This window comes from Haematobia irritans, chromosome 1, assembly GCF_050003625.1.
Source record: "Haematobia irritans isolate KBUSLIRL chromosome 1, ASM5000362v1, whole genome shotgun sequence".
NCBI lineage: Eukaryota > Metazoa > Arthropoda > Insecta > Diptera > Muscidae > Haematobia > Haematobia irritans.
This window is the reverse complement of record NC_134397.1, coordinates 44,740,466-44,755,006: the sequence shown is the minus strand read 5'-3', so window position 1 is coordinate 44,755,006 and position 14,541 is coordinate 44,740,466. Positions and strand designations below refer to the sequence as shown.

General features: G+C 28.7%; 1 protein-coding gene across 2 annotated transcripts in view; it reads right to left on the bottom strand.

Moving 5' to 3' along the window:
- Window positions 1-2,955: 2,955 nt before the first annotated feature.
- Window positions 2,956-14,541, bottom strand: part of pum (pumilio) — a 400,777-nt gene continuing 389,191 nt past the window's right edge. For both annotated transcript variants that reach the window (XM_075290160.1, XM_075290161.1), the window contains one exon: window positions 2,956-12,335. In XM_075290160.1, coding sequence (XP_075146275.1) covers window positions 11,747-12,335 — 589 coding nt within the window. In that variant the 3' untranslated portion in view covers window positions 2,956-11,746. The remainder of the gene's footprint in view (window positions 12,336-14,541) is intronic.

Genomic DNA, 14,541 nt, shown 5'->3' with positions numbered 1-14,541 from the left:
GGTTGATCCATTTCCCATAGGGAAATCACAAAGTCTTTTGCTAGGACAACAAACATTATAAAAGAAAAAAGGTTAGCTATTTCAAATAATGCAGTTTGCTAAAAACTTTTAGCAAACATGGTTGCTAATTCAGCAGTATGTTAGTTGTTTACTATTTTTGCAGCAGCAAAAAAAAATGTTTGCTGTTTCAACTAACGAATTTTTGCTGAAACAACTACATGCTAATGCTTTCCCCTTTTCAGCAAATAAAAACTGCTATTTTAGCAAACATTTCAGATGTTATGAATAAAAAATTTTTTTTTGGGTGTACGTACACTCATAGTAAAAAGTCTGCTAAAAACAGCAGTTGATATCTGCTGTTATATTTTTGTACTTCAGGGTCTAACGAACAACAAATTATAAAATTTTTGAGGCATATTTAAGAGCCAAAAGTAGTTTCTGGTATATTTTTCCACTGTAATATACTTACACGCTCCTAAGTACGATCAGCAAACATTTTGTTTGCTGTTATGCCTCAATGTGATAAATATTCAGATTTTTGGGCAAATAATATAGATATTCATAAAATATTGTTTTAATTGTGTTAGGATAGCTCATAATTTCAAAATTTTACTTGTTTCAGTCAGTGATTAAGGGTATGGTCACACTAGGCAAATATTTGCCCAAAATAAGTGTCAAACTTTTTTCTAGGAGCACTTTCGAAATATTTGGATACCGTTTTCGAAAGATGTTCTTATCGTGATGCAATATCCCAGCAAAAAAAGCGTCGCCAAAAAAGTAGTGAAAATGTTCTTTTTGGATCCGGAAGTGGTGCAAACTTGGCGCAGAAGCGATGATTTTAACATGGGCTTGTCATAGAACGGATGTCCACCATATCAACAGCCGGTGTACTGAATTTGCATCTCTTCTTACACAGAAAAAAAATTCACGAAAAAATTTCCAATTAAAATTTTAATTGAGTTTTAAAAAATATTCAATTAAACATTTAATTGAATCAACAATTTTTTTAATTGAAACAAAAATCAATCACAAAAATTAATAGTATCAATTAATTTTTTAATTGGACCAATTAATTTATTAATTGACCTTCAATTAATTTTTTAATTGATACTATCATTTCTGTGATTGAAGACATTTCAATTAAAAAATTAATTGGATCAATTAATTTCGTGATTGAATCAGAAAAAAAATTTTTTGTGTGTAAGGTGTGATGCGAATCCAGTGCTTTGGATGTGAATAAAGACATTTTGTGATATTTTGACGAATAAATAATTTTTAAAATTTTTTATGATTTTGAATGCATTCACAGAAAAAAATTTCTCCAAAATTTTTCCAATTAAAATTTTAATTGAGTTTTAAAAAATATTCAATTAAAAATTTAATTGATTCAACAATTTTTTTACTGAAACAAAAATCAATCACAAAAATTAATAGTATCAATTAATTTTTTAATTGATACTATCATTTCTGTGATTGAAGACATTTCAATTAAAAAATTAATTGGATCAATTAATTTCGTGATTGAACCAGAAAAAAAAATTTCTTTGTGTGTTATAACGCTTGTCTGGAACGTTTGACATGAAATATTTTCAAAAATTCGCAATTTTTCTAGAAAGGATTTAGCATTTTTTTTTTTTTTGCAAAATTTAAATAATTTGCACTATTTTATTAATTTTTAATCTGTTTTTAACCCATTTGGAAATTTTAAATTTCCCATTAAAAATATGAAAAAAGCGAGTTATAAAAAATTTACTCAAATGAACTTCATGTGCAGTTAAAATAAAGAACATCTTTTAGGTTTAGGTTAGGTGGCAGCCCGATGTATCAGACTCACTTAGACTATTCAGTCCATTGTGATACCACATTGGGAACTTCTCTCTTATCACTGAGTGCTGCCCGATTCCATGTTAAGCTCAATGACAAGGGACGTCCTTTTTATAGCCGAGTCCGAACGGCGTTCCACATTGCAGTGAAACCACTTAGAGAAGCTTTGAAATCCTCAGAAATGTCACCAGCATTACTGAGGTGGGATAAACCACCGCTGAAAAACTTTTTGGTGTTCGGTCGAGGCAGGAATCGAACCCACGACCTTGTGTATGCAAGGCGGGCATGCTAACCATTGCACCACGGTGGCTCCCTTTGGGAGGACATTTTTGGAAGTGCTTTAAAAGTTGTGCCTTAAGAAGAACTTCCAAATTTTTTTGCTGGGATATTCTATATGACCTGAATATGTTTGTTGGTTTGACTGTGGCAATGAATTCATTTTTGATTTCTGTCAAATATTTGCTCAATGTGACCGCACCGTAAAAAACAGTGATTGCTTTCCCCTTTTCAGCAGACTTTTTTGCTGTTTTAGCAGACTTTCCTGCTGTCTCCATTAAATTGTTTTTTTGTGTGTATTTCGAATTCCCAAATTTCTCTGAAATATAAGATTCACAGTAACGAGTAATACAAATCAACTAACTATCCAAAATGCATGCTCCAAATTATTCCACAATCGAATTAGAACGAAACTAAGCGAAATTTTGTGAAAAAAAGAAAGCCAAACATCTTTGGGAGGACATTTTTGGAAGCGCTTTTAAAGTTGTGCCTTAAGAAGATCTTCCAATTTTTTTTGCTAGGATATTCAATATGACCTAAATATGTTTGTTGGTTTGACTGTGGCAACGAATTCATTTGTGATTTCTGTCAAATATTTGCTCAATGTGACCGTACCGTAAAAACAGTGATTGTTGTCAGCAGACTTTTTGCTGTTTTAGCATACTTTCCTGCTGTCCCCATTAAATTTTTTTTGTGTGTGTTTCGAATTCCCAAATTTCTCTCGAATGTAAGATTCACAGTAACGAGTAATACAAATCAACTAACTAACCAAAATGCATGCTCCAAATTATTCCACAATCGAATTCGAACGAAACTAAACGAAATTTTGTGAAAAAAAAGAAAGCCAAAATTGGGTATTTTATTTTTGCATATATATTTCTTTTTCTTGCAGTTGTTGTTGTATTTGTTTCATTAAAAATTAATAATGTAATGTATTTATTTTTTTTTATTTATAATAAATGTATGTATTTATATATTTATAATCATTTTTCAAATAGAATTTACAAACATAGTTCATTAATAATAATAATTATAATAGAGTAAAAAGGAGAGGTTGGTGGTTGATAAACTAAAATAAAAGCGAGCAATGACAATGATGATTTACAAAATATAATTAATTGTTGTTTGCTGATTGATTTGCATACACATAGTTGTTGTTATTTTTATATATGTAATATATATATTTATAGAAAGTAAAATAATAATTATAATTAATACAAGTAAAGTTATACAATATATTTAGTCAGTTTCGTAGTAATAATAACAAAGCGCAAAACTTTTCATCAATTCCCTCTCTCTCTTTGTTTAGTTCTCTTGGTTTGATTTTGTTATTTTTATAAAAATTAAAAATACAAAAAATATATATAATAATGACAATGATGACAAATAATTGTGGAACCTTAAATGATATTATTAAATTAAAAAAAAAGGATTTAAAGGAAGAAGAGGAGTGGAGTAAAGAGAGAGGACAAATTATATATAAGAATTTAATTAATATTTAATGAGTTTTGTTTTACTATTTCTAAAAAAAAAAAAACATTTTTTCCTTTACTTGCTTATTAAATGTTTAAAATCTAAAATTATAAAAAAATAAAAGGTTAAAATTTCAATAAATTAAAAAAAATATATATATTTGACTTTTTCTTTTTCTACAAAAAAAAAATTTGCATTTACTTTCTACACAAAAACAAAAGAATTTAAGAACATAAGCTAGGAAGTATTTTTAATGAAATTTTTGTTGTATTTCTCCTTGTAATTTAATGAAGAATAGTATAAAAAATGTCCTAATGCTTTGAAGAGAGGATTTATATTTAGATTTTAGTTTTTGTTTTTGCTTTGCAGACACCTAAAACATTTAACAAATAAGATGCAATTTTACAAAACATACAATTTTTATTTACTAAACCTTCAACTTAACAAAAAAAAAAAAAATTGTTGTGTGATCGGTCTTGTGTTGGGTTATAAGGATAATAGGATAATTAGATGGGATGGGGTAGGATGGCTAGGAATTTAAAAGGTTGGTGTGGTGTTTGTTTTTTTTTACAAAAAATTACAAAATTATTATTAACAAATTGATGATATATGCAAAAGTTTACAAAGTCGGGGATAGGTTTTTTTTTGTTTGAATTGGATTTAAGGTTACATTCTTGTTTGTGTATTTTAATTACAAAGATATACAGTGTTTTCTATTCAAAACAAAATAAATTTTTTGTGTTGATAAAAAAACGAAAAATTTACAATAATTGGTATAAAAAATTTATTTTATGCGTGTATGTGTGTGGGAATATATATGTGTATGGGCTTTTAGATGCAAAAGGGGTGCCGACGTGTCTATATAGTTTATTTGTGGCGGGGGTGGTTATGGGTGACCTTCTGTGTTTGGAACAGAAAACTAAAACAAAGGAAAAAGTCAAGAAAATTTTATGTTTTAATTTTTTGTTTCAATATCAAATTTTCAATTTCTTATATGTTATCAAAAGTTATATTTATTTTTTTTTCCTTCTTTTTAAATTAAATTGTATTGTGATTTTTGTTGTTTTATAAAGATGATTCATTACGTTTTGCTTGCATTTGATGTTGTTTTTTTTTTTGTCTATAAAACTTTTTTTTATATAAACTCACACAATTTCCAAGGATGAATGAAAAATCCCAATTTATATGATTAAAGTATAATATACTTTGAAATGGGTTGGGAATGAAAGAAAATACCTTACCTAAGAATTAAAGAAAATATCCTTTTCAATGATCCAAGGGTATTCTTATAAACCTTAAAGGTCTTATTTTTTTATTTATTTTCTTGGTAAAGACTTTTTAGTTTTCATTCAATCCCTTGTGTGTTAATCGAAATGTGGGAGTTTTCGGTTTTTAAATTATTTCTTTTTCATGTTAAATTGTTAAAATTCTAAAGCTACTTTCAAAGTTGTTTCTTTGTTTTAATTTTATTTTTTCTTTAAAGTTTTCACTTTTTCACTAATTGTTAATTTAATTTATAAGAATATTTATAAGAGATTATATTTTATTTATATTTATATATTTATATGTTTGTTATATGATGACAATGACAATGATATATCAATCAATTAATGTGAATGTTTTTTTGTTTTTTTTTTTTGTATTCATGCGTTGTGTGTTCAAAAATATATGTCTTAGTTCTTGAAGACCCCATATATATGATATTTTGTTTTGTTTGTTTAATTAGATGGTATTGGTGTAATTAGATGGTATTGAATGTTAACATATCTTGGGATATTTTGAAATAGAGAATGATAAGAGAGACAAATCTCCAAAAAAAAACTCATACCAATATAGTAATTTATCAATAAATGCCTAAAAGTATGCTATACTTTTGGGAAAGTTAATTATCTTTTGAAGAAAATTATTTAACATGCTTTTGTTAAAAAAAGTGGATCTTCGGGAAACCCATTAACAACAAATACACTGACTGAAACATAGTAGTCGAAGACTGTTTATATGCTTTGGAGAAAGTTGATCCAAAAGATTATTTGATCTAAAATTTAGGGCGGAAATGGGTATTTCTGAGAATGGGTTTTTCTTGGGAAAGTTAATTATGTTTTGAAGAAAATTATTTAACATATTTTTGTTAAAAAAAACAGTGGATCTTCAGGAAAAACATTAACAAAATATACACTGACTGAAAAATATCCGTCGAAGGCTGTTTATATGCTAGGAAGAAAGTTGATCCAAAAGATTATTTGATCTAAAATTTAGGGCGGAAATGGGTTTTTATGAGTCCTAGTTTTTTCTCTAAGCTAATCACCAAATAATGCTTTTGTTAAAAAAAATAGTGGATCTTCAGGAAACCCATTAACAAAATATACCCTGACTGAAACATAGTAGTCGAAGACTGTTTATATGCTAGGAAGAAAGTTGATCCAAAAGATTATTTGATCTAAAATTTAGGGCGGAAATGGGTTTTTATGAGTCCTAGTTTTTTTTTCTCAAATTATTAAGGGCGGTCAGAAAACATTTGTTGATGGTAAATATTTGAATTTAATGAATAGTGGATCTTCAGGAAAACCATTAAAAAAAATATACACTGACTGAAAAATAGCAGTCGAAGGCTGTTTATATGCTAGGAAGAAAGTTGATCCAAAAGATTATTTGATCTAAAATTTAGGGCGGAAATGGGTTTTTATGAGTCCTAGTTTTTTCTCTAAGCTAATCACAAAATAATGCTTTTGTTAAAAAAAAAATAGTGGATCTTCAGGAAACCCATTAACAAAATATACCCTGACTGAAACATAGTAGTCGAAGACTGTTTATATGCTAGGAAAAAAGTTGATCCAAAAGATTATTTGATCTAAAATTTAGGGCGGAAATGGATATTTTTTAGCCCTAGTTTTTTTTTCTCAAATTATTAAGGGCAGTCAGAAAACATTTGTTGAGTGTAAATATTTCAATTTAATGAATAGTGGATCTTCAGGAAAACCATTAGCAAAATATATACTGACTGAAACATAGTAGTCGAAGACTGCTTATATACTTGGAAGAAAGTTGATCCAAAAGATTATTTGATCTAAAATTTAGGGAGGAAATTGGTTTTTTCTGAGCCCTAGTTTTTTCTTTACGCTAATCACCAAATAATGCTTTTGTTAAAAAAAAATAGTGGATCTTCAGGAAAACCATTAGCAAAATATACACTGACTGAAAAATAGTAGTCGAAGACTGCTTATAGGCTAGGAAGAAAGTTGATCCAAAAGATTATTTGATCCAAAATTTAGGGTGGAAATGGGGTTTTCTGAGCCCTAGTTTTTTTTTTCTCAAATTATTAACAAAAAATAGACTGACTGAAAAATATCAATCGAAGACTGCTTATATGCTAGGAAGAAAGTTGATCCAAAATTTAGGGCGGAAATGGATTTTTTTGAGCCCTAGTTTTTTTCTCAAATTATTAAGGGCAGTCAGAAAACATTTGTTGAGTGTAAATATTTGAATTTAATGAATACATTTTCTGTTACCAAAACTTTAAATTAGCTTTTTAAAAAGGAAATTCATAAAATATTTCTGAAAAACAGCATCGTACTCATAATTTTTATATAATCCTTGATTTATCTAACAAAAATTTGTAGAATCTTTGGGCTTTATGACGTTTCCCAAAGAAGAAGGCTGTTGAGCCCAAAGACAATAAACTTGAGGAAGATAGGAAATTGGCTTGTGTCATACCAAATGTTGCATTTACCATGTTAGTTCCATACATGTTTGTAATTTTTTATTTGTTTTTCGTTTTTAGTTTGTAATTGAAAAACTTGATTTTCTTAATGAAACAAAAAAAAAATTAAGCAACAACAAAAAAAAAATACATTTTCCCCTTTATGGAAATTTATTTCGTGCACTTAATTTCTTTTTATTTGCATTTCAATGCCATGTCAACACTTGCCGTATACGCGTTTGGTTCGAGTATGAAACTAACACGGTAAATGGTTTGATCTCCTCAGTAGCCAATTTCCGATCTTCCTAGAGTTTATTGTCTTTGGTTGAGCCTTCTTCGGTTACTTCAGTCACATTAATGCATGTTTTGGGACAATCCAATTAATAAAATAACAAAGCAATTTAGTGCTATTGTAGCCTTCAGCTACAGATTTTAGTTTTTAGACAGCCTTTTTTCTGCTGTATCTCTTAACAAATTTCTTTGTGAAAAGCTTACAATGTTTTACCACAATTTATTTAACGCATAATGATTTCATTTTCTTTGTTAGCAGACATTTCAGCAAACTTTTCTGTAATATCTACGAAACACATTTCTTCGAGTGTAATAAAACATTTTCATATGTAATCATATACCAAAAAAAAAAAATTTGTTAAAAGACAGCAGAAAAATCTGCTAAAACAGTTAAAAGTCTGCTGAAAATCGTAAGCAGTCACTGTTTGTTGAACTGGCAAACATGGTTGCTATTTTCTAAAGCCGCTGGAACTCGAAGCTACATTTTTATATCACATGTTGTAATGTTTTACTGAAAGTATAGATTAATATGGTTTAGGAGACAATTTTAAGCGCTTGAAATGGCAAACATGGTTGCTATTTTCTAAAGCCGCTAACTTGAAGCTACATTTTTTTATCACATGTTGAGAAAACGAGAAAATTTTACCCGCTTATTTTGGTCAAATATGATATTTCCTTAAACTGGCTAAATCCTAACCATGATATAGCTCTCCATACCCCTATAATTTATTTCTATATCATATCCCAAGATATTTATTCATCATGTATCGGATTTCGGTTTATTAATCATGAATGTATAAGTGTATAGGGGTGTATTGGTATGTGTATGTATGCTAATTATTATGATGATCTACAAATGACAAGATGTATTTTCTTTCTTTAAGTTTTATAATTTCCAATTCATATGAAAATTCCTATAACCATTCAATACAAAATTAAAGGTCAATAGGTTTCCGATGACATGGATGTGTTAAGACTTTTCAATTAGAAATCTTATTTCCATAAAAAAGTTATTCTTGTACTTTTCAAACCAATTGATGATTGAAAAGATTTTGTTTGCTTGGTTTTAAATAATTATTTTCAAAATTTGTTTTTTTTTTTTGTTTGTTTTGTTTGTTTTTCTTTAATTAATATAATTGTTGTGGTTGTTGTTTTCTTTACACAAAAGTTTACATAATTTTTTTTTACGTTAAGTTTTCTTTTAGTTTGAACATTACACATTTTGTTGTTGTTGTTTTTTTATACAAATACATTCAACACAATATTATCATTTTTATTATTAAGTTTGCTGTTTTTCATCAATATATATATAGCTTAAAATTGCAATTTAACAACAAAAAAAATTAGATTAGGATTTTTTCCTGTTTGGTTTCAAATGAAACTCAAATCTACATTTTACACTTACACATAACACAAAATAAAAATTAATAATAGGACAAAATAATATTAATTATAGTAAATTATACATATTTATATATAGGAGAAATAAAATGAAATAATCTTTTACATTCATCAGTATGTTTTGTTATCTCTCAGATTTTTAGTTCGTTTCATTCAAAAAAAAAAGAAAGGTCAAGCCTTTCCATAAGCCCTAAAAATATTCCACTAGGTCTTTATATATAAAACATGCTTTAGATAATTTTGCTTGGTTTTGTTTCAATCATAAAATCATTTTGCTTTTAATAGGAATTGTGTTTCTTACTAAATCTAAAAGAATTATTACATACAAATTATTAATTTACTCATCATCAGTATATAAGAATAATAAAATTACGGGAAAAAAACACAAAGATATTTTTGCATAATTTTGAGATTTTTTCAGTTCAGTTCAAACGATGGCATGATTTTGAATTGTTATGAGGAGGGCCAAACCAATTTGCAGACAAAGAAATGTTCCTTTATAATTCTTTTTCTAGATTGGGATTAAGTAAATTCAATACAGGTTATTTTTTATATACAATTTACAAATTCTACAAAGGCCTAGAATATAGGGTTCTTTTGTTTACGAGTTTTTTTATTTTGGGTTAACGATAGCCTTAATTTGAGGCTTTGGAAATTAGGAGGTACATTAATATTTAGATCTTTAAACGATTGTGAGATTTCTCTATTTTTCGATCATTTGGAAACAATTTTTTTGTTTGAAAAAAAATTAAATCAATTATTACGGTTTTCCAAATTTCAACTTTACTTTAAACTTGAGATAAAAAATTATGGTATGCAAAAATATTTTTTTTTTATAGAATTTATGTTGATCGATTTTTTTTAAATAAAAATTGCAGTTTTTTTGTTTTCGACTTTCCTTGAAATTTCAATGAATAAAGAGATTCTTAGCAAAGTAAGTAATTCGAAATGCTTAAAGTTTTTTTTTTCGAGAAATTTAATTTGAAATAAATAACACTGCTTTTTTCATTAATGATTCCAAAACTTGTATTTTAATCATTTATGTACAAATTAAAGAAAGTTTTTGTTTACGAACAAATTGTGAATATAGAAAATTTTTGAATCTAGAATCAGTTTATAAAAATTATTTTTAATACGAGAATTTCTGGACATTTGTTTTGGAATTCTAAAAAAAAAAAACACGTTGAAAACAAGGAATATTTCAATTATTATGTTTCTAGCGACAAGTACGTTACAATTATTGTAGGCTTTTCGAAAATTAAAATTTCGGAAAATTTGTTGATATTATTAAATTTATATAATTGAAAAGAAAAAAAAAATCAATAAAAGTTTTGTATTTCTGTTCATCAATCAACATTTTAAAATTTATATATCAATACAATTACAAAAATAATTTTAATTACAATATTTTGAAGGACAGACTTTTGGTCAAATAAATAAAAAGACAAACAAACAAAAAATGAAATTGTTGTTGTTATATATATAAAACGAAAGATAAAGGTTTTACTTCACAAGAAAGCAATATAAGAAACATTCCATTTTTTTTTACAAAATACACATAAGAACAAATACATTTTTTTTTTTTTAAATTACAAACACTTGTCTTGTGAAGTAAAGGTAATGGGATATGGGGAATTTCTAGGAATATGCTATACACAAATAAAACGAAAATTTTATTTTTATGAATACTATTTAAAATAAATGTACATAGGAATTTTACAAATATAATCCCAAACCAGATTTTTATTTCTCATTTTTACGGTTTTTTCAAATTTCTTTAAACTCTCTCTCTATCGGACAATTCAAAACCACAAGGCCATCATAAAAAATCTCTTTGTTTTTGTAAAAAAAATTGAGGGAAAAACACTAAATAAAAAAATCTATTTCATGCTTTTCTCAAACATTTGTTTTAAGATCTAATTTCAAAAAATACATTACTATAGTAATATTCTAAGTATAAGTAGTAGTACAAGGATTATAGCTAAATTGTTTGGTTGGTAGTAGAGTACAGTAAAGGGGGACAAAAAAAAATTACAATTATAAACTAACTTAAAACATTTGTGTGTGTGTTCTCTCTTAGTTGTTGGTATTTTTAAATTATTTTCCTTTATGGTTTTACATAGTTTTCCAAGTTTTTAGACATTTCTTTTTTTTTTTGGATATCAAGTGTGTAAATGTGTGTCTGTGTGATTTTCATAAAAAAAATCCAATTGTTTTCTACATTCTTTCTCTTAACTTTATACATTTTTTGTTTTTCGTTTTTATAATTATGTATAGATTATTTCTTCTTGCAAAATGTCAATATTGGTTTTTATATAGTCTTGCAAAAATATATAAAATTCTTATAAAGCCCCTGGGAGTTATGGGAGGCCAATATTTGTTTATCTTTTAAAGGATACAGGGTGTGAGTGAAGAGGAGCTATACTCCCACATGTCACAAAGCGAATGCTCTATATTTTATAAAATATTTACTTGTTGATCGAATATCTTTTTATTAGTGATTCATTCAATTCTTCTTGTTTTCTTCAATAAGTCCGACGATTAAAACAAAATCGTTTTTGTATAGTGAACTCCAACTCCAATAATCAAGCAATATCCATATATGAGTGTAGTGTTTTTGGGTTAGCCATTATCTCCGAAACTCCTCTTCTTCCCTCATAATTTTTGTTGTGCTTCTTATGTGTTATAATTCTAATAAAACAGCTGATTTGCAAAGTTATCCTTTCTTTCTGCATCTCAGGGATCTTATGTTGATTTCATTTTTGAATTACATGACTTTCCACTTTACAATACCCCATTGGTTGTGGGTGGACCTATGGGTCCCAAATTACTGGCCGGTGTTGTCAAAGTATTACTTTGGCTGCTGCTGCTGGTTGATACTGTTGATGAGGAGGAATTGACAGCCGCCATTGATTGGGCCATTGATGAACTAACCATAATGCCATTTTCCAATGCCTGTACACCAGCGTTGGCAGCATTATTATTATTTGCATTATTCGCACTGACTGCAGATGTCGTATTGGTATTTGTCAAGGGGCTTGAGGCTAATGATGAAGCTGTTATGGCTGCTGTTGTTGTTACACTCATGCCGGCTGATACTGGTAGACCGGATGCTGTAATACCTGCTGATGTTGATGATACCCCTCCTACTACGGTGCTGGCTGCTGATGTTGAGGTAATGGGATTTGATGTCTTCATGAAATATTTTTCCAATTTGGCATTAATATGTTTGCCATAGGTGTATTTGCGTAATGCGGCCATATGTGGTCGTATCTTATTCATGAGCTTTTTCAATTGTGTTGGCTCTGAGACATCGATCATTTTTTGAACCACATAGTTGGCATATTGATCCTTCATCATGACGTGTAAGGCGCTAAGGTTAAAAAGATGAAGAGAATACATTAATCAATTAACATAAAGAAGAGATGTATGATCAATTAATGTTCTTGTTAACAAAATATGCATATATATGCATATCAAACATTTATTGGCTGATGTTCTCCAAAAAATTCAAAGATTGATTTAATTAATAATTGTATGGTTCTAAACAGAAATCAATGATTGTTCTAATATTTCCTTTACATTGCTAACTTTTAATCTTGGAAAGTGACTGACCCAAGGGTAATTTGCTATTAAAAAAAATAATAATAATAAAATTAAATTACAGTCGAAGCTCTGTTTAACAAATTTCCCATTTAGCGAAAATCCAATTTAACGAACGTCCAAATTCTTAATATTGAGGATTCTAAATAACCAACGTTTGAACAAAATTTACGATCGATCTAGAGAAAACGCTTTTAATCTTAAGCAAATAAACAACAAAAAATCTGCAAAATTTCACAATTGTGAGGGTGGCTAAAGTCCTTCGGAAATGTCCACAAAGTAAGGAATTTCCAATAGATTTAGATTCAATCAAATGTTTGTAAACACATATTCAATGGCCGGGTAACTTGGTAAAGTTATGTTAGATAGAGTGGCAGCTCCGCTAGGGGAAATGGATCTACCCCGAAACCAGTACAGGACTACTCCCTGATCAGTCCCAGTACTGGTCGAAACGTATGGACGGGATCGGTCACTTTAAATAACACGGGTTTGTCATTGTCGGGGTAAATTTACACTGCAGGACACGGCTTGGACCCATTCCCTAGGACATGACCTGAGGGAACTTAGTAGGACTAGACAGGTCCTCATTAAACAGTCTTGGACAAATCCTTAGGAACCGGTATTATTTTGCGCATCCCAATTGCACCAGAAAGGAAAAACTTTTGGAATGTGTTGACTCATAGGTAAATGTGTGATTCAATAAGATTTTAAAATAAAAAGTAAACAAATCAATAAATAATGTGAAAATTTAAAAATTGCGACAATCTGGAGCACTGGTACTAGTCCTGTGATAGGTCCGTTAGAGGCAATATGCATCAAATTTTCGTAGGATCGCCAGTTGGGCAGATATGGTGAATTTTTCTCTTATTAATGAATGCTACCCGATTCTATATTTAGCTCAATGACAAGGAACCTCCTTCTTATAGCTGAAGAGAAACTATGAAATACACAGGAATATCAGCATCATTTCCCAGCAAAAAAATTTGGAAGTTCTTCTTAAGGCACAACTTTAAAAGCACTTCCAAAAATGTCCTCCCAAAGATGTTCTTTGTTTTAACTGCACAGGAAGTTTATTTGAGTAAATTTTTTATAACTCGTTTTTTTCATATTTTTAATGGGAAATTTAAAATTGTATTGTTTCAAATACGTTAAAAACAGATGAAAAATTAATAAAATAGTGCAAATTATTTAAATTTTGACGAAAAAAAAAAATGCTGAATCCTATCTAGGAAAATTGCGAATTTTTGAATATATTTGATGTCAAATGTTCCAGACAAGCGTTATAATGAATTACAAATCATTAAAAAATTTTAAAAATTATTTATTCGTCAAAATATCACAAAATTTCATTATTCACATCCAAATGACTGGATTCGCATCACACTTTAAGAAGTGATGCAAATTCAGTGCAGCGGCTGTTGAAATAGTGGACATACGTCCTATGACAAGCCAATGTTAAAATCATCGCTTCTGGGCCAATTTTGCACCACTTCCGGATCCAAAAAGAACATTTTCACTACTTTCTTGGCGACGCTTTTTTTTTTGCTGGGTTCTTTGAGGGAGAAACTACCGCTGAAAAACTTTTTTGTTGCTCGGCCGAAACTGTAATTTAGCGTTGAGAGTACATCTATTCCGACAGGAGCAGCAGAGTAATTGTGTATGGTGGTCAATTTATTAAGATGTTACTATAAACACTACCTGGCCCATCTTGAAACCGGGGACTGGAAACAAATTAGGGAATTCATCTAAGAAATTAGAGTACACATCAATGCGAATATTGACATGGGTGTATATAGGCTCTAATGAGACAGCGATCCTTGGATCTTCGTTTTATTCTAACCTAACCTATATATATCTAGTTCATTACTTTTTAAGGATTATTTAAAGTAATATGTTTTAAATGCCTCTGTAGTTTAATTTTGCCAAATGCTTCTGAATTTTTACTCATCTGGTAACAAGAACTACGATTTTCAATA